The 19,633-nt window shown below is 42.6% G+C and overlaps 1 protein-coding gene across 1 annotated transcript in view; it reads left to right on the top strand.

Annotated features, from left to right (window-relative positions):
• Positions 1-4,568: 4,568 nt before the first annotated feature.
• PCNX2 (pecanex 2) overlaps positions 4,569-19,633 on the top strand; it is a 273,090-nt gene continuing 258,025 nt past the window's right edge. The window contains exon 1 of the mRNA XM_027094137.1: positions 4,569-4,962. Coding sequence (XP_026949938.1) covers positions 4,810-4,962 — 153 coding nt within the window. The 5' untranslated portion in view covers positions 4,569-4,809. The remainder of the gene's footprint in view (positions 4,963-19,633) is intronic.

Below are 19,633 nucleotides of genomic sequence, written 5' to 3'. Positions count from 1 at the left end.
ACTCGTTACTATTTTCCATCTGCTTTCCTTGGGTTTGTAGTTGTTATTCTTTTCCTTGAGTTCAATGCTTAATTTATTTTCATTGTTTCTTGTGTTAATTAGGGTAGGCTAAGCTGCAGTAGCAAATGGATCCCCCATTTTAGTAACAACGCAATAGAAATTAATTTATTTCTATTGTAATTTATTTCCAAGTAAGAAGCAGGCATTTAGGCTGGTGAATCAGCTACGCCATGCTGAGGCCATTCAGGGCCCTGGTGTTCTGCTTTGAAATCATTCAATTATTTTTTGCTAAATGCAACCGGGAACAGTCAATGTGCACACACATTCTTTCTTTTTTTCTTTCCCGATTTTTTTCTCCAGAGTCATAGGCTCAGTAGCTGTTGGTAGGTCATCTGAGTCCCTGAAGAGGACACTTTTACCAGATAACTTAATGCTGCATAACTTGGGTCTCCATCTTTCCAGCCTGCAAGATGTTCCCTTGCTCCTCACTTGCTCAACAGCCACTAAGCCAATGACAACTATTTTAGGTTTTATTACATTTGTACACTATTTCAAGGTAATAATTTCTGTATTAGGGTAGGTTGTGCTGCAGTAACAAGTAAACTCCCAAAACTTAGTCCCTTCACAGAATAAAAATGTATATCTTGCTTATTAAAAGAATAACTGGACAGGAATTCTTGCTTTATGCAGTTGTGTTTACAAGCAGATATAAGAATAGAGGGGTTATAAACAAAAATATATTTGTACTTTTTTTATATGTACTTGCGTAGTTACCTTTACGGGTGCTTGTTATTGCTCTGTGTGGATTGGAGTTATTGTCTAGTGTCGTTTAATTTCAGCTTAAAGACACCCTTTTATCTTTTCATAGGGTTCTGTAGGGTGAGTCACTGAGCTTGGGATGGAGGAGGGGTGAGAATAGCCCCTGTTAAAATGTCACAGACCCTACTGTCTTACCTAAGTTCAATAGTTCCTCTTGGATGGATGATTTGCAGTTCAATCTATGGCTTTGGTTAATTTTTAGGGTTCTGAAATGATTGTTCTTAGTTGCTCTGCCTGTATTTTCATTGCTTTTGTGGGAGAGTGAGTTCACCAAGGTCCTGCTCTGATTGGAGATGTCAGTTGCCCTAGGATCTATCTTAATGTTCATTTTTTTTTTTGTCATTTTGGGGGTAGGGGCATGATGCACCCTTTTAATGTTTAGGTGAAGTCCTCTTTTATTTCTGAAAAGTTTTAAAATTAGATTTTAGAATATACTTTGGGTCCTATTTCTATTCTGTTCTTCAGGGACACTCATTTGTATATAAGGTTAAAAAATTGTTTTAGACAAATAAAGGCCACAGTGGCCTTCAGAAGACATGAATAAACTAATGAGGTGAAAGAAGAAGTGTCCTTTCGGAGGCAAGCTTTCCAGAGTATTGAATTCCCCCTCGTTTAAAGTCTTTTCTCGCTTTGCTGTGTCAGCCACGGGTTCTATTTTACTGCCTCGGATGCAGCGCTCTGGTGCCACCTAGTGCTACAAATGAGTAAAGGCCACTCTGCTTTTTTTCTTCACTGTTTTCAGCAATAACAACAAAAATAATAAAATAATAAAAAACTGGTGTTTTCTACTTCAAACTTGACTGTTTGAGTTATAATATGCAGTTAAAAGAACCAAAAATGTGTCTTACATTATATGCTTACTCTTAGGCAGAATGAGGCATATTTGGGAAAATCTCAAATGATCTTGGAGTGAAGGGTTAGTATTCTATTCATTAGGAATTTTTCCTAAATGCAGTCTTGTCCTTATTTCCATACTTCTTCATGCCTACTGACTGAGGATGAGCCTATCTTTTCTCTGCTCTCTCCAAATTCTTTATGGATGCTCTATGAAATCCCTGCATCATTATAAATAATCTCTGCTTCACCTCCGACTCCTACACGAAGGACCTACCCTACGCCTGCACTCCTCTGTACTCCTTCTCCACGTGTGTCCTCCACGTCCTGACATTATCCTCTCTACTGTATAATTCTACCTCCATTAGAAATACCTTACTTTAGGACTTCCCTGGTGGCGCAGTGGTTAAGAATCCACCTGCCAATGCAGGAGACACAGGTTTGAGCCCTGGTCCAGGAAGATCCCACATGCCGTAGAGCAGCTAAGCCCATTCGCCACAACTACTGAGCCTGCACTCTAGAGCCTGTGAGCCACAACTACTGAGCCCACACACCACAACTACTGAAGCCCATGTGCCTAGAGCCTGTGCTCCACAATGAAGCAAGAGAAGCCACTGTGATGAGAAGCCCGTGCACCACAACGAAGAGAAGCCCCCGCTCATCGCAACTAGAGAGAGCCCCCGCACAGCAACGAAGACCCAACGCAGCCAAAAATAAATTGATTAATTAAAAATTAATTAAAAATTAAAATTTTAAATTTAAAAATTAAAATATTTAAAATTTAAAAATTAAAAATTAATTAAAAATTAAAAATAATTAAAAAAAAGAAATACCTTACTTTATATTTCTGACCTCTTTAAAAAAAAGCTTTACAGGTTTATGACTTTCAAGGTAATATAAAAAGTTTCAATAATAAAACATAATCCATCCAAAAGAAGCCAAGAAAGAGATGAAGAAAGAGGCAGCCACTCCTGATTGGTAGGTGGCAGGTTTAAGAAGCAAGAGAACTTACATACGAGGCTTGTCTTGGGTGGCCACAAGACAGGTAGATCTCCACGCCTGCCCGCCAGAAACTTAGAGTTTATATAGAGGCCTTAATGGGGTTCAGTCAGGTATACAGTCCATATGGTCTCAACCACACATTACTCTCTCAAGGCTGCATCCTTGAAGTGGCTCCTAGCATAGGGATGGTGGGCAGGACGTACCTTCCAGCAGTATGCCTTCCATATGGGCATCTCCAGGAGGAGACATATATTCGATTCCATCGTAGCGTACAGCACATTGAATTGCAAGTCTTTGTTGATTTGCCCGTCTCCCCTTGTAGTCTGTGAACTCCTTCATGGTAGGGACTATATATTTTTTATATTCGCTTTCTCTCCTTCAACAAAATGCCCGGCACACAGAAGGTGCTCAATAAATATTCCCATGAATCAGGCATGAATAAAGGATGAATAATCAGAATGAATAAAGGCACTCCTTCAGTGCAAGAATGGACCTATTTCTTCTGGACCCAAGCACGTGAGAGTAATCCTTTAATGTGGGTCTTTTCTGTGGAGTTGATCGATCGATCGATTGATTCATTCAACATGTATAGAGTGCCTGGTAGGTTTCAAACGATGAGTCCATATAAAACAAGCATCCTCTGTACCTTTGAGAAAATGATTCTTTCAGTACAGAAAGCAGTGTTATTATATTTTGGTTAGTCATTCCTACAGATGAATGCTGAGTGAGTAAAGAGCGGTTAAAGCTGAAGGCTTGCACACCAGCGTGACATCGGACTTCCACGTCCCAGACCTGCTCCTCAGGATGGCCCTCCCCTTGTTTCATTTCCGCATAAGGAGGCGTATGCCTTTACTGGGCCTGCCTAAGGTGGCCAAGAGCAAAAGCTGCTGCAGACCAGAGCGTGGCCGGGGCATATACAGGTGCATATATCAGGTGAGGTAAGCATGATGCAGAAAAGACATGTTTGGGGATCAGAGCGTCTTTCTCATCCTCCTTCTTCCCCAAAGGCCCTAACTCACACAAGCTAATGCTGCTCACACGTAAGGAAGTCGTGTTCCCTTTTATCTCCACGCGTCCCAAAGCCTGCTCGCTGCAACAACGTGAAGCTCATTTACTTTAGGTTATCAGTGACTAATAATGAGAGCTTCCTCTCCTCGTTCTAAGAAAGCAAGTTCCTCTTTATTTCTTCCCTGTCGAAAACCTGCTTTCAGAAGAGAATCTGAAATTTCTCTACTATAAAAGCTTAAAAATTATTAGTTCAGTGATACCTTCTAGTGGGTCTTCCTATCTAAACAGTATACCCGATTGATGCCTGGGATTATGTTCTAGGAAATATATAAAAAGGCAGGTAGCCTAACTGAAATTATTCCCAAAAGGTGGTTATTTTCGTTATCTGCCAGGGTGGACAACAGCAAGGGAGGAGGAGAAAAGGTCAGGGAGGAAAAGAGATCAGGGTCAAGGGTGCAGGTAGAGCTTAGCTAGTAGAACGTCTGGGGTGAGTGGTCAGTTAAGGAGAATGAAGCTGGGCAGGCAGTGCTCAGGGCAAGAAATTACATTGAGGAATGTGTGACAGGAGCTGGAGTTACATAACTATTTTGGTGCAGGCTGCAAAAAAAGGAAAAGGCAAAGGACCATGTCCTGGTTTGTCTCTTCTGCACGAGAACATCTTTGATTTTTAAGCTTTCCACGCTCCCTTATAGGAAGATGAGGTGAAGAGGTAGGGGGGAGCTGACAGAGGTAAGAGAAGAGGCTGGAGGGACTCAGAAATTCTTCTCACCCTCGCGCCCCCCTCGCCGCCCTCCCCCAAGGAAGGCCGACGGAGTGACTCTAGGCGGGCGCTGGGAGGAGCCTCTGGAGCATCCTCCCAGCAGCCGCCTCTGAGCACCCTGGGAAAATCCTTCCTCCCTCGGACATGGCGCCCACCTGCCCGGCGGCAGCAGCCGGTTCCGGCGCCGCGGTTCGCGGGTGCGGGCAGAAGAGCAGTTGGAGCTTCGGTCGTGGGGCGGAAGGAGCTGGAGGGGGCGGCAGCGGCGACGGCGGCGGCGGCGGCGTCCGTGACGCCGCGCGAGGGCCCGCGTGTTAAAGCTGAGAGCGTCCGGGCGGCGGACGGCTGGCAGCGGGCCGCGCGGCGCGCGCCGGCCCCGGGGCGCAGGCATGGCGTCCCGGGTGCTGCTGCTGCTTCGGCAGGGCGTGTGGGCCGCGCTCACCGGGGGCTGGTACCACGACCCGGACCAGAGCAAGTTCACTAACAGCTGCCACCTCTACCTGTGGCTGTTCTTGCTGCTGCTGCCCCTGGCCCTGCACCTGGTGAGTGGCGGCGTTCAAGCCCTGGGGAAACCTCCGAGTCGGCCTCGGGATGGAAAGGATTGGCAGTGATTCCCTAAGAGGCGGTATGGGGAAGGTCTTCAGGAATTTGGGACAGAGAAAGTAAAGGGAAAGGAGAAGGGGCTCTCCGGCAGGAAAAAGAAGTAGGAAGGACTTTGGGGGCTCTGGGACTCATTAAGAATTGATGCCAGCTGTTCCGATGAGTCAGACTCTGCGTGTTGCTGTGGAAGGTTGAACCTGTTTTGTCTGTGAACAGTCCCAGGCCTCTCAGCTGGGTACCTTGTGGTAATGTTTGGTAGAAGCTGCTGTGCATGATAGCCAAAAGGCAAAAATGAAATGTTAAAAGCAAACCTGTTTCCGTTGTTGATCTTTTACCCCCTTTCCTCCTTTCTTTCTTTCTTTGTTTTTTTTGCGGTACGCGGGCCTCTCACAGCTGTGGCCCCTCCCGCTGCGGAGCACAGGCTCCGGACGCGGAGGCTCAGCGGCCGTGGCTCACGGACCCAACCGCTCCGCGTCATGTGGGATCTTCCCGGACCGGGGCACGAACCCGCGTCCCCTGCATCAGCAGGCGGACTGCCAACCACTTCGCCACCAGGGAAGCCCCCCCCCCTTTCCTCCTTTCTTGTTTTGCTTTGGGAAGGCAGGTTCTATGATTAGTTGCTCAATTTGCAATTTCCACATCACTGTGTAAAGAAATCTGTAGAAAAATGTAATGATGGATAAATCTAATGTAATTTACTTGACCCTTTAGGGAGGTTACACAGTTGAGTGCTTGCTGAGTAACTACACAGATGACCTTCTTAGGTAAACAAACCTTATTGAAACAATGTTTAACCTTATTTGAAAAGCTCTACAAGCAGGGTGTTCCATGTCATATTAAATGTTAAGAATCTAATTTTGATATGTCTACTGAAGGTCTTTATTCCTAAAACATCATTTGATCATGTTCTCCACAGCAAAAATCTTCAGTGAGTTTGCATAGCTGACAGAGTCCCAGTGTGACATTAGAAGTTGTCTGTGATTTGGCTTCCATTCATTGTTTTTCTGGTGGTTTAGTCACAGGATCAGAATTCTGGCTCTGAAGTCAGGCTGCCTACGTGAAATTTTGGGTTCACCTCTTACCAGTTCTCTGACCTTGGGCAAGTTACTTTTACCTTATCTGAGTTTTTAAATTTTCTTACCCGTGAAATGAGAAAAACACTAGGACCAGATGTAAAGTGTTGTTTTAGGGATTAAATAAGCACCTAAAGCTATCCATCTTTCTGGCTTGACCTGGGATTGGACTCAGACCTGGTGTAAATTTCCGTTTTGCTACTTATGAGCTGTTTGACCTGATAGTTGACCTATCTAAATCTTCCTTTTGTCATCCTTAAAATAGATGTGATAATGACCGTTTCATGGGAAAAATAAGTAAATTCCATGTAAAAAGCACTTCATACAGCGGCTAATCCATGGAGACCCTTTAATAAATGGTTTCTTTTTAATAAATGTAAGTTTCCTCTTCTGTGACCTTGTTCATCCTGTTTCCTTAGCCTATAGGGCCCAGTTGTTTTCTCTTTGTCTAGAGGGGCAGCGCAGCAGAGAGACACAAGCTTGGGTTCAGTCCTGGTTCTTCTGCTTACTGGTTGTGTGAGCTCAAGCAACCTTGAGATTTCTGGCGTGTTAAAGCAGGGCTAAGAGTACCTGCCTCCTAGGGTGCCTAGGAGGCTTGAATGAATGAATGAAGAGAGAACTGAATGAATGAATGAACAGTTGATTGAATGAATGCATGAAAGTACTTCTCAGTACTGACTTTATTTTTTCCCCATCATTCACTTGCCAAAATCGAAAGCCCACTGGAAAGGCCATCTCTGTCTAGGCTTCCCTGATCCCACTTATCTAGAATTACTCTCTCTTCTCTCTTGCCCTGATACCATTCTGTATTTCATGTCAGTACTGTGGCACATTTTGAATTCTGTACTTCGTTGTTGGAACATGTATTTACCTCTGCTCCTGGGTCGTGAGCTTTTTTGAGTTTTTGAGGACATGGTTTTTGATTTTGTTGATTCATCTTGGTCTTCCTTGTTGTACCTAGCAAAGTGCCCTGCATTTGCCTCGCAATGATCTCACACATAATAAACTGGTAGAAATAAAATCAACCTGCCTCTCTTTCTCTTCCAACCAGCATTAGGTTGTCTACCTCACAACATATTTTGAGTATTTCCCGATAATGATCTAATCCCACTCCTTAGCAACAACCTGAGTAACATTTAATGTATATCCCTGCAGATGTTTTTTTATGAGTATGGGCTCATTTTTACATAACTCCTTTTAAGATTGGATGTAGGCATATGCTCGGAACCCTTAATTTCTGCCTAATTATGATTCACTGAGTAGCTTGATTTCTACTTTATATTTGTAAATAGGAAATTGTCCTTAGTTAAGGTCCTCTTTAATGATATTTCAAAATAATTTTTGGCTAAATCTCAAGAGTTTAGAAAGCAAAAAGCTGACACCTTAAATACTTTTATTCTTACATCAAACCAGTTATACTAAAATTTCTATATTTTTATGCCAGTGTGCTTTTAACGATTACAGAGTCATTTTATGTGAATGCATTTATTACACGGCTGCTTTTTAATATATAGCCTATCTTATTGGAAAAAATGCAGGTAGTCCTTTTCTTGCTCTGGTCTTCCGGTCTCTGAAAATAACTTTAGAAATAAAAGACCCTTCTTCCCCAAGGCAGGGTTCTGTTCTCTGGGTTTTGATGCCTAAATATATTTTTCTGCACTTCAGTGCTGCCTGTGATTTTTAACATCTTTCTCAGTTTGTTCCACTTATGAGAACTTTGTCCAAAAAGATCCCTGGCTGCTTGCTGAAGCTCTGTTATTTAAGGGGCCCTGAACTTTTCTGGGTTTTGCACAATTCGATTAAACATGTTTAGTCAAGACAGTTCCACTGCAGGGAGAATCCACCCTTTTACTTAATGGGGACCTTGAAATGTAAATTAAAATTTTATTATTAATTACTGAGGCAAACTGATCTCTAAGCCCCAGCATTTACTTAGGTCTGTTTGGAAAATAAGTTATTTATTAGCATTTATAAGCTATGTATTTTTGAGAAATGCTCAAAAGTACGTACCTAAAAACATTAGGTCTATTGAGATAATTTGGAAAGAGTTTTACTTTGTTTTATTATCAGCCTACTTAAAAAAAAAGTTTTATTTATTTACTTGGTTGCGCTGGGTCTTAGTTGCAGCAGGCGGGCTGCTTAGTTGTGGCAGGCGGGCTCCTTAGTTGTGGCTCACTGGCTTCATAGTTGTGGCATGTGAACTCTTAGTTGCAGCATGCATGTGGGATCTAGTTCCCGGACCAGGGATCGAACCTGGGCCCCCTGCATTGGGAGCGCAGAGTCTTAACCACTGTGCCACCAGGGGGGAAGTCCTATATCAGCCTACTTTTAATTTGGACCAACTGAAAGATGCGTTTGTCATTAGAGATGTTTAACCTTTCATTTATTACACATGTTCATGTACTTATTATTTTGAGATAACCAACAGAGATTCATGTAGAGCTTTAGGACAGGCATGATTCTGACCCTTAAGAAGTTCTGACAGCACCAGGCTAGTGTCAAAAGACGTCCCTGCTCTACTACCTATCAATTGTGTGATCTTGTGCAAGTCTCTTCACTTCTCCGGGCCTCAGTTTTCTCATCTGCAAAATGGGGATAGCGAGTTTCGCTTTATAGATTTAAGCAACTGAGATCCAGAGGGAGTGGGTTACTTGCTCAAGACCATCTAAGTAAGAGTAGTGATATTCAGAATTTTAGCTGAGGTCCTGTCGTCTCCAAGTCTGTGGCCTTGTCAGAGCACTGCGCTGCTGACCTGCTGTGCACGAGGACATCTGAACTCCCTGAAACAGTGACCCCTCATCAAGGGAAGTTCTCATCATACTGGTGGTAGTAAGGTCAACCTGAGTAGTGGAAAAAATGAGGTGGAGCCTTCACATTCAAGACCCCGTGTGGGGCAACGTTATATATGATTTTCACACAGAAAACCTGTCCTTTATTTTATGGCTGTAGCTTTTTGCTTCCTCTGATTTTCTTGTCTGTTAGCCAGACTTGCTGTGTTTCCAGTTCTGCTTTTTTTTTATTTTTTATTTTATTTTTTTTATTTTTTGCGATACGCAGGCCTCTCACTGCTGTGGCCTCTCCCGTTGCGGAGCACAGGCTCCAGAAGCGCAGGCTCAGCAGCCATGGCTCACGGCCCCAGCCGCTCCGCGGCACGTGGGATCTTCCCGGACCGGGGCACGAACCCGTGTCCCCTGCATCGGCAGGCGGACTCTCAACCACTGCGCCACCAGGGAAGCCCTCCAGTTCTGCTTTTTAATTTAGCCTTGGAGACTTTTTTGATAAGAACCACATCCTTTCTAATTGCTATAATTATAATAAAATGGGATTATCTGTCATGGGGCCGCGTAGCACCAGATATTCAGTGGGTGCTCTGCACGCACTAGCTGTCATTGTCACACCTAGTCGGTGACTTTATCACGGTCTGTGGCCACTCGCCATTTGGGTACATAACTATTTTTTTTTTGGTCTTGTATGTCTTTGGCCACCCCTTTTTTCACTCCTACTTCTAACATAGAAGATGAGTTTATGTGAATTATGGAAAGGTGGTCTGTCCAAAAAGACACCCTTTCCTGGCTCAGGACCTGGGGACTAGAGTTCAGCCACCATTTGACCCTGTCAGCTGGAGGCCCGTGTGCAGGATGCAACCTGCACAACCTGACACAGCAGGCCTGGCTGGTCCGTTTGATTGTTGTTGCTTTGTTGGACTGCTTGGTACATTGCTGGTCCCCAAAGCGTATCTCTCACCCTGGTCAATCCTAGCATTCATATTCAGCTTCTTCCTAAGACAGGCTTTTTCTGCTGTTGAATCACGTGGTCTGTACTTTGTCTCCTTTGATTCCTAGAAGCTTATTGTCTGGTCCTTCTACTTGTGGGGACCTTAGTTATTCTCACATTGAGATGCACGATGCTCCCCACTTTCCCATAATCCACTTGAATGTCTGAATTTCCTTCCTCCTTCCCTCATCTGTCTGACACAGAGTGGGTTCGCAGTGCAAGGGCTGCAGCTTAGGGATGCTTGAAGGCATTCTTCCCCGGGCTGTGGGCTTCCGGACTCGGGCTGAATGCCATCCCATGCGGTTGTCTTAAAATTTTTCCTGCTGCAGTTGGTTGTTTGGACTGTGTGTACGAAGGGCTTGGCTCCGTGGGGACTTTGCTTTCCTGGCGGAGGCACTTGTACCGGGGATGTCCCCCTCCCTAGGGCATCCTAGGGCAGTCGTCTTCAGTCTTCTCAATATGGCCTTTCTTGAGTGATGTCGCCACCCTCCTGCAAAATTCCTTCTGCCTCTCCTCATCTTCTGCCATTTAGACACATGGTTGTCTGCCAGCCAGTTGTGTTTTGTGTCTGTGACAAAAGAACGGGTACCTGCCTTGTTCGAGGATGTCGGCCTCCCCAGCACTCTCCAAAAAGAGTACCCTGTCCCCCTTTCCTTTCCGTTCTAGTATTGCAAGTTCATGACTCATTTTCTGGTGGTTAAATTTATGTCTCTGACCTCACTGGCTCTTCCCTTAGTTTCTCCCAGTGAGTGACTAGTTTTATTTTGATGCGGCTGTCCTTAGATATACTGTTATTTTTCCAATCGTAATGTCTAATGCTTTATTTAATAGGCTTGGTGTGATTTATGTATTTACTTAAATTTTTTTAAAAAACGGAAATATAGTTGTTTCATGTTTTGGCTGTTGTGAACAGTGCTGCTGTGAACATAGGGGTGCCTGTGTCTTTTTGAACTACAGTTTTGTCTGGGTATATTCCCAGGAGTGGGATTGCTGGATGGTGGGATTTATTTTATATGGAAGGTGATACTTATCAGGTGATTATTGTTTTCTGATTTTAAGCATTTGGCCTCTCAGATGATTCCTTTTACAAGTCACCCAACTTTATTCCCATTTTATTTACTCTAAATCTCTTTTCTACGTCCCATGAAAGTAAAAACTGGACTAGCTCTTAATGGTATTCAGATTTTTTCCTTTTCTTCTGATGGATTTTCCCCTTTAACATCATCATCATTATTATTATTATTATTATTACAGGTAATAATAACAGCCAACACTCACTGAGCACAGATAGACTGGCACTGTTAAAAGTGCTTGGCATAGGGGCTTCCCTGGTGGCGCAGTGGTTGAGAGCCTGCCTGCCGATGCAGGGGACACAGGTTCGTGCCCTGGTCCGGGAAGATCCCACATGCCGCGGAGCGGCTGGGCCCGTGAGCCATGGCCGCTGAGCCTGTGCGTCCGGAGCCTGTGCTCCACAACGGGAGGGGCCACAACAGTGAGAGGCCCACATACTGCAAAAAAAAAAAAAAAAGCTTATCATGAACTAAAACATATCTTTCTCACAGTAACCCAGAGAGGCACTGTCATGATTCCCATTTTACAGTTGATGAAACTGGCATGGAGAGGTTGGGTAAGAAGCTGCAGGATCCATGGCTAGTCGTGACCTAACCAGAATTAGAGGCCAGGCAGTTGGAGCTGGTACCCCCTTGGCCATTCCATAGTGAATACAGGTAATTTCACAACAGGACCATCTATTTTTTGCACATGGGCTTGAGGAGATCCAGAAACTGAACAGGTGCAAAGAAGTATGTAGGAAAAGTTAACTTTCCTCTCACACTTGTCTCTAGTACCTCATTCAAGAGGCAACCACCACACACAGTCTCTTGTGTGTTCTTCCAGTGACATTTTATACACATGTGAATGGAAGTGTGATGTGGGGCTGCTAGGTTTAATCCCAAAGCAGCCTTCTTTGTCATCCGCTGTCCCATTCAATTTGCTCTGTAGAGGAGTTCTTTCTCTACTCTTAGATAAAAACGTGCAAGCCCCAGGACTTCAGGTCACAGGTAATACAAAGTCTTCTAAGTTGCTTTAAGTAACAAAGCACAGACTTGCTGGGGATTTCAGAATGTCTGTTTCCATATGGTGATCCAAGCAGGAAGGGGTATGAGGATGGCAAGGTCTTTTTTCACTCTTTTCCCTCACACACTGGCTAATGTTCTGATGCCTTTGGCATAGAAGAACAGGAAGGTGCTCTGTTGACAGGCATGGTGGTAAGCTGGCTCCCGGCCCTTGAAGCGTGACTCACGGTCCCAGCTGACTCCCTCTGGAGAGGTCCTTCCGCGTGTCCTGCAGAGACCCTGTTCTCTTTTCCAGGGCTCTCCCACCCACAGTTTCTTGGAGGAGGGCTGCTGCCTCTTTATCCCGCCTGGTTGCTTATTCTTTTCATAGTTCCTTGGCAGGTGGTGGTCCACCCCAGCTTTCCTCTGCTCCAGCGAACTCCTGGGTCCATGCAAACACTCACATATCCTGTCCCCGAACAGACTCTGGGAGAGCAGGTCAACCCCAACATAGCAACTTCTCCTTCAACCCTCCATCAGAGCAGCTAGCCAGCCAGTCTCTCATCTTTTAGCTCTTCTGGGAAGAACCAGACATCAGACTCCCTGCCCAAATTGTCGGGGACCCATAGTAAGTCTTTGAGTGGCCCCACTGACGCCTTCCTCTCGACTATGGGGGAGAGAGACACTGGGCTCACTGAACGCCATGGTCCCCTCCAACAGTTTTCACAGGTCCTCTCATTCTGGACTCTATTACATCCTCGCTTTTGGTGAGGGATTTTAGGGTCATTGCACTCATTGTCGTAACCCGTGTAGAAGTTTCTGGATGTGGTTTGTCCCGGAAGTCGCACTGAAATCTAATATCTATCCCACACGGGCTCTTTGGTCAACACTTTCGGTTGACTATTTTGTTGTATACGTATGCAGCCACGTATCTGTACGTATCCTTGTTTTTTCCACTTTACCTTTTCTACTTTTTCTTGGAGAGCATTACATAAAGGTCTTCTTCATTATTTATTTATTTTTTAAAAAATTTTATTTATATATTTATTTTTGGCTGCGTTGGGTCTTCGTTTCTGTGCGAGGGCTTTCTCTAGTTGCGGTGAGCGGGGGCCACTCTTCATCGCGGTGCGCCTCTCTTGTTGCGGAGCACAGGCTCCAGACGCGCAGGCTCAGTCGTTGTGGCGCACGGGCCTAGTTGCTCCGCGGCATGTGGGATCTTCCCAGACCAGGGCTCGAACCCGTGTCCCCTGCATTGGCAGGCAGATGCTCAACCACTGCGCCACCAGGGAAGCCCCTTCTTCATTATTTTTGAGGTCAGCATGGTATTCCACTGTGTGAGTAAAGGGTGATTTATTTGACCCGTCCCCTTGAAGAATATTTACGTTTTTCAGATGAGTTTAAACCTAATGCTAATATTTGGCTATTTGAATTGTTTCATTCAGTATTTGAACACTTATATATCAGTCAGGATATGCTGATTTGTGCTGATATAACAAATAGCCTCAAAATCTCCTTGGTTTTACCAAGTTTATTTTTTTTGTATTCATATTATGTGTCCAACATGGTTAGAGGGGAAGGGGAGCATGGTTAGCAGGGGATCCTGCTCCTCACAGGCATGTAGGTATCTAGGCTGATAGAACCCCCAGTTTGGGTAGTTAGGGGCTCTGCTCCCCACCATCCTCACCCCATTACCCTGACCATTGCCAGTCACCACGGTGGATGGAGAGAGAGGGTGAAGAGCATGGACTAGCTCTTGAAGCTCCCACCTGGAAACGGCAGATACCTCTTGCACTCAGACATCTTTGTTAGGGCAAGTTGCATGGTCACATCTACCCAAGGGGAGGGGAAAGTACAGTCCTACTGTGTGTCCAGGGAAGAACTGGACCTATTCGTTGGACAACACTTATGTCTACAACAACAGACTGAGTGCCAGGTGTTTGGCTGGATGTTGGGAAAACAACAGGCAAAAGATAGATTGGTATCTCTCCTTATTAAGTTAACAGGTAAAGGTAAACAGGCATGAATAACACAATGATTACTGTTATTACAAGGGAAGTACAAGGTGCTATACAGTAAAGACCTTATCCTGGCTTTGGTGTTTAGGAAGGCTTAACAAAGGAAATAACTTCTAATCTGGAACCTGATGAATGATTAGTAGCTTGTCAAGCAAAGATGGTGGACCAAGAGAAGGAGTTTGAGTTTCAGTCTCAGTATGGTAAGACACATTGATGAATTCTTTTTTGGTCAAGTTTGAAGTAGGATATTATTTTTTATACCCCATTTTTTTTTTTTTTTGCGGTATGCGGGCCTCTCATTGTTGTGGCCTCTCCCGTTGCGGAGCAGAGGCTCCGGATGCGCAGGCTCAGCGGCCATGGTTCACGGGCCCAGCCGCTCCGCGGCATGTGGGATCTTCCCAGACCGGGCACGAACCTGTGTCCCCTGCATCGGCAGGCGGACTCTCAACCACCGCGCCACCAGGGAAGCCCTCCAATTTTTATTTTTCAAAAATTTCTAGTCTACAGAGTAGTTGCAAATATAACACAATGAATACCATATACCCTTCACTTCGATTCACCAGTTCTTAATGTTTTGCCACATTTGCCACATCACTGTCTTATATATTTATACATTTAAAATTTTGCTGAATCATTTGAGAATAAATTGCAAACATCAAGACACTTTCCCCCTAGAAGCTTCATCATGTGTCTCTTAAGGAGAAGGACATTCTCCCATATAATCATCACACTCAAAAAATGAATGTTGATGTAATGCTATTGTCTAATACATAGTTCTCATGTAGATTTCCCCAGTTATGCTAATGATGTCCAGTGTAGGTGAGCTTTTTGTTTTGTTTTTCTGGATCTAAGATTCAATCGAGGATCATGCATTGCTTTTAGTTGTCAAGTCTCTGAATTGTCCTTTATTCTAGAACACGTTCTTCAAGTTTTATTTTTTTCTTTTGTGGCAATAAAAGTTGTTTTGCAGAAATGTCCCACAATTTGGATTTTTTAATTGTATCCTTGAGATTAGGTGTCTGATTATGCATTTTTTGGCATGAATACTACCTAAGTGATGTGTCCTTGTCCTGTATCACATCAGAGGCACCCAATGTCATTGCCCCTTTGGTAGTGCCAATAAGTTTGGTCATTGGTCAAGATGGTGTTGGCCAGATTTCTCTGTTGTAAAGGTACCTAATTTCCTCTTGTATTTAACACATAATCTGGGAGGAGAAACCTGGAGACTGTACATGTTATTGTATTCCCCCAAAATTTTTACTCATGGTTGTACCAAAAATTGATGATGCTTACCTAAAATAATTACCAAAATGATGGCTGAAAAATGGTGATTTTCTATTTATTCATAGGTATTCTTCTGTGAAGAAAAGCTATCCTTTTCCCCCGCCTTGTAGTTTTGTTGTGTTTGTTAGTGTGGTCTCACAGATTCTTTTTTTTTTTTTTTATTCAATGGATATTATTCATTCCTATCATCATTCTTTTTTTTTAAATTTAAATATTTAATTTATCTCCAAACCAGATTTTTTAAAATAGAAGTATAGCCGATTTAAAATTTTATTTTAGTTTCAGGTGTACAGCGTAGTGATTCAGTATTTTTACAGATTATATTCCATTAAAAGTTACTACAAAATAATGGCTGTAATTCCCTATGCCGTACAATATATCCTTGTTACTTATCTATTTTACACATAGTTGTTTGTATCTCTTAATCCCCTACCCTTAACTTGCTCCTTCCCTTCCCTCTCCCCACTGGTAGCCACTAGTTTGTTCTTTATGTCTGTGAGTTTGTTTCTGCTTTGCTTTATATATTCATTTGTTTTATTTTTCAGATTCCACATAAAATGATATACAGTATTTGTCTTTCTTTGTCTGACTTATTTCACTAAGCATAGTACACTCTAGGTCCATCTACCTTATTGCAAATGGCAGAATTTCATTTTTTTATGGCTAATATTCCATTATACACACACACACACACCCCACATCTTCTTTATTCATTTATCTGTCGATGGACATTTAGATTGCTTCCATATCTTGGCTGTTCTAAACAGTGCTGACATGAACATTAGACTGCATATATCTTTTCGAGTTGTTTTTTTCAGATACATACCCAGGAATTGAATTGCTGGATCATATGGTAGTTCTATTTTTAGTTTTTTGAGGAACCTCCATACTGTTTCCCATAGTGGATGCATGAATTTACATTTTCACCAACAGTGTACAACAGTTCCCTTTTTGTCCACATCCTCTCCAGCATTTGTTATTTGTGGACTTTTTGATGATGGTCATTCTGACAGGTGTGAGGTGATAATCTCTTTATGGTTTTAATTTGTGTTTCTCTAGTAAGTAGCAATGACGAGCATCTTTTCATGTGCCTGTTGGCCATCTGTATATCTTCTTTGGAAAAGTGTCTATTTAGGTCTTCTGCCCATTTTTTGATTGGATTGTTTGTTTGTTTTTTGATATTGAATTGTATGAGCTGTTTGTATATTTTGGATATTAACCCCTTGTCGGTCACATTGTTTGCAAATATTTTCTCCCATCCTGTAGGTGGTCTTTTTGTTTTGACAGTGGTTTCTTTTGCTGTGCAAAAGCCTTTAAGTTTAATTTGGTCCCATTTGTTTATTTTTGCTTTTATTTCTTTTGCCTTAGGAGACAGACCCCCAAAATATTGCCACTATTTATGTCAAAGAGTGGTCTGCATATGTTTTCTTCCAGGAATTTTATGGTTTCAGGTCTTACACTTAGGTTTTTAATCCACTTTGAGTTTTTTGTTTGTTTGTTTTTGTTTTGTTATTTTTTGGCTGCGCCATGTGGCTTGTGGGATCTCAGTTCCCCTGCCAGGGATTGAACTTGGCCACATCAGTGAAAGCCCGGCATCCTAACCACTAGCCCACCAGGGAACTCCCCATTTGGGGTTTATTTTCACATATGGTGTGAGGAAATGTTCTAATCTCATTCTTAGAACATTTAGCTGTCCAGTTTTCTCAGCAGAAGAGACTGTCTTTTCTCCATTGTGTATTCTTTCCTGTTTTGTCATAGTTCAGGTGTGTAGGTTTACTTCTGGGCTCTCTATTCTGTTCCATTGATCTATGTGTCTGTTTTTGTGCCAGTACCATGCTGTTTTGATTACTGCAGTTTTGTAGTATAGTCTAAAGTCAGGGAGTGTGATACCTCCAGCTTTGCTCTTTTTTCTCAAGATTGCTTTGGCAATTTGGGGTTTTCATGGTTCCATATGAATTTTAGGATTATCTGTTCTAGTTCTGTGAAAAATGTCATGGGTATTTTGATAGGAATTGCATGAAATCTGTTGATTGCTTTGGGTAGTATGGACATTTTCATAATATGAATTCTTCCAATCCAAGAACACAGAATATCTTTCCATTTCTTTTTATCATTTTCAGATTCCTTCATCAATATTTTATAGTTTCCAGGGTCTAGGTCTTTCACCTCCTTGGTTAAGTTTATTCTTAGGTACTTTATTCTTTTTGATGTGATTGTAAAGGGGATTGTTTCCTTAATTTCTCTTTGTGATAGTTCATTATTAGTGTATAGAAAAGCAACAGATTTCTGTACATTCATCTTGTATCCTGCAACTCTCCTCAGTCTTTTTGATATTAAGTTTACCCAAAATTTGGCAAGTGGTACCTTTCTCCAGCAGTTTTTGAGTCCTTTGGATATGTCCTCATCAGCTTTTGAGCACTTTCTTGCTTTCTAGCCCAACAAGTTAGTCCACACTTAGCTTATACATTTTCTGCTCCAGCCCTGGAAAAACCAGTCATTACTCTAAGGAGCCCTGATCCTTTTGGTGGGAAGTGGCATTTGGAATCCAAGATTTGGGGAAGCTGTAGTTATATTTATTGCTTTGGGGTTGTCTTTGCTTCTAGGTCCTTTCAGTAGACAGAGCTAGGGGAGCATATCTACCTATCTATCTAGCAGTCGCCTACTGAGAGTTGTTCTGAAACCTTTAAAATCTGATCCAAGTTAAAGGATTTTTCTTTTCCTTCACCTGCTCCACATTTGTATCTCCTTTTTTCCCACAGTGAGAACACTGGTTGCCAACAATATCATTTTTTCAATCCTAAAATATACACAGGAATTACTACTCCCATACCTCTACCAAAAGAAAATCTTTTGGTTAAGTCCAAGATTGTTTTGTGTTTTTGTAATTATTATTATTTTAAGAATATAGCAATAATGTGCTGTGAGAGTATTGTTTTCTAAAGTTACTTGGATTAATTAAAATTTTTTTTATTGAGATATAATTGACATATAACATCATATTAGATTATGGTTTATGATGTAATGATTCAATATTTGTATAGGATTAAGTCCTTCTTTAAAAATACTTATTTATTTATTAATTTTGGCTGCACTGGGTCTTGGTTGCAGTATCTTCGTTGCAGCATGCGGACTTCTTAGTTGCGGCATGCAAACTCTTAGTTGTGGCATGCATGCGGGTTCCAGTTCCCTCACCAGGGATCCAACCCGGGTCCTCTGCATTGGGAGCGCAGAGTCTTACCCACTGGACCACCAGGGAAGTCCCTAGGAATAATTTTTTATATTTAATTTTTGATTTGTCTTTGTTGTTATGCTATCCATTTGCTAAATGGTTAGGTTCATCTGTGGGTGTTTAATTTTAGTTTTTTTTCCCTCCATCTTTGTTTGTTTAATAATTTTGGGAGGTATAAAACAGGTTAAAAAACACATTAAAAAGATATGCCAGTTTACTTTGTCAAAAAATGTCTCTGGCGCTGGGCAGAGAGTAGATTCGAGAAAGAGCAGGATAGAAGTGGGAGGTTCAGAGGCTATTCTGTTGGTCCAGCCCAGAGATGATGTTGGCAGTAAAGATGGAGAAATGTGGATCTAGTTTGATAAGATTTAGTGATACGTTCATTTTTGGGGTGGAGAAGTAAGGATGAAATCAAGGGTTATGCCCAGTTACCTGGTTTGAGCAGCAAATGTTTGGGGTCCCGTTGACTGAGGTGGGAAAGGGTATGTAGGAGAGGACAGTTGGTGACAAAGGACATGAAACTAAATACCTAATTTTAGACACGTTAGCTTGGAGTTTCCTTTTAGATGTGAAAGTGGAGATGTTGACTAGGTAGTTGGATATAGGTGTGGGGAGCTTAGATAAGCTGTCTAAGCCAGAGATATGGATTGGAAAATCATCAATATAGGGATTCCATTGACTGCCAAGGGACTGAGTGAGAACGTGTAGGAAGAGAGAAGAGGGCTGAGGCCCCAGGAGCTCTAGACTCAGACGTAAGGCAAAGAGGAGCTGTGAGTGAGGCAGGGACAAAGCTAGGAGAGTGTGGCCTCTTAGAAGCAGAAAGAGGTGAGCATTTCAAGAAGCGAGCAACTGTGTTGAGGGCTGCTGAGAAAATTGGATTAAATTGTTGTCTTTAGAGACGTTGACAAGAACATTTTCAGTGGAGTGTTGGGGAGTAACAGCCAGATTGCTGTTAACATCCATCATCCTTTTCAGAATATAATTCTGAGAAAGGTTGCCTCCTATGGTTAATAAGGATGTGTTAAAATGCTAAGTTCATGTAAACAAGAAAAAATTGTGATTTACCTTAGAACAAGTAAACCTCTATTCAAGATCTGAATATACCTTATATCAGGGGGAAAAATCTGGGATCGAAATTAAATACAAATTTAAAACTGCTCGTTCATGACAGATTTCTCCTAAAC

The sequence above is a fragment of the Aethalodelphis obliquidens genome, unplaced genomic scaffold (genome assembly GCF_003676395.1).
Source record: "Aethalodelphis obliquidens isolate GAN/ISIS:26980383/991018 unplaced genomic scaffold, ASM367639v1 scaffold87, whole genome shotgun sequence".
Taxonomy (NCBI): Eukaryota; Metazoa; Chordata; class Mammalia; order Artiodactyla; family Delphinidae; genus Aethalodelphis; species Aethalodelphis obliquidens.
The sequence above is the reverse complement of the archived record's forward strand: the minus strand, read 5'-3'. Positions and strand labels throughout refer to the sequence as shown.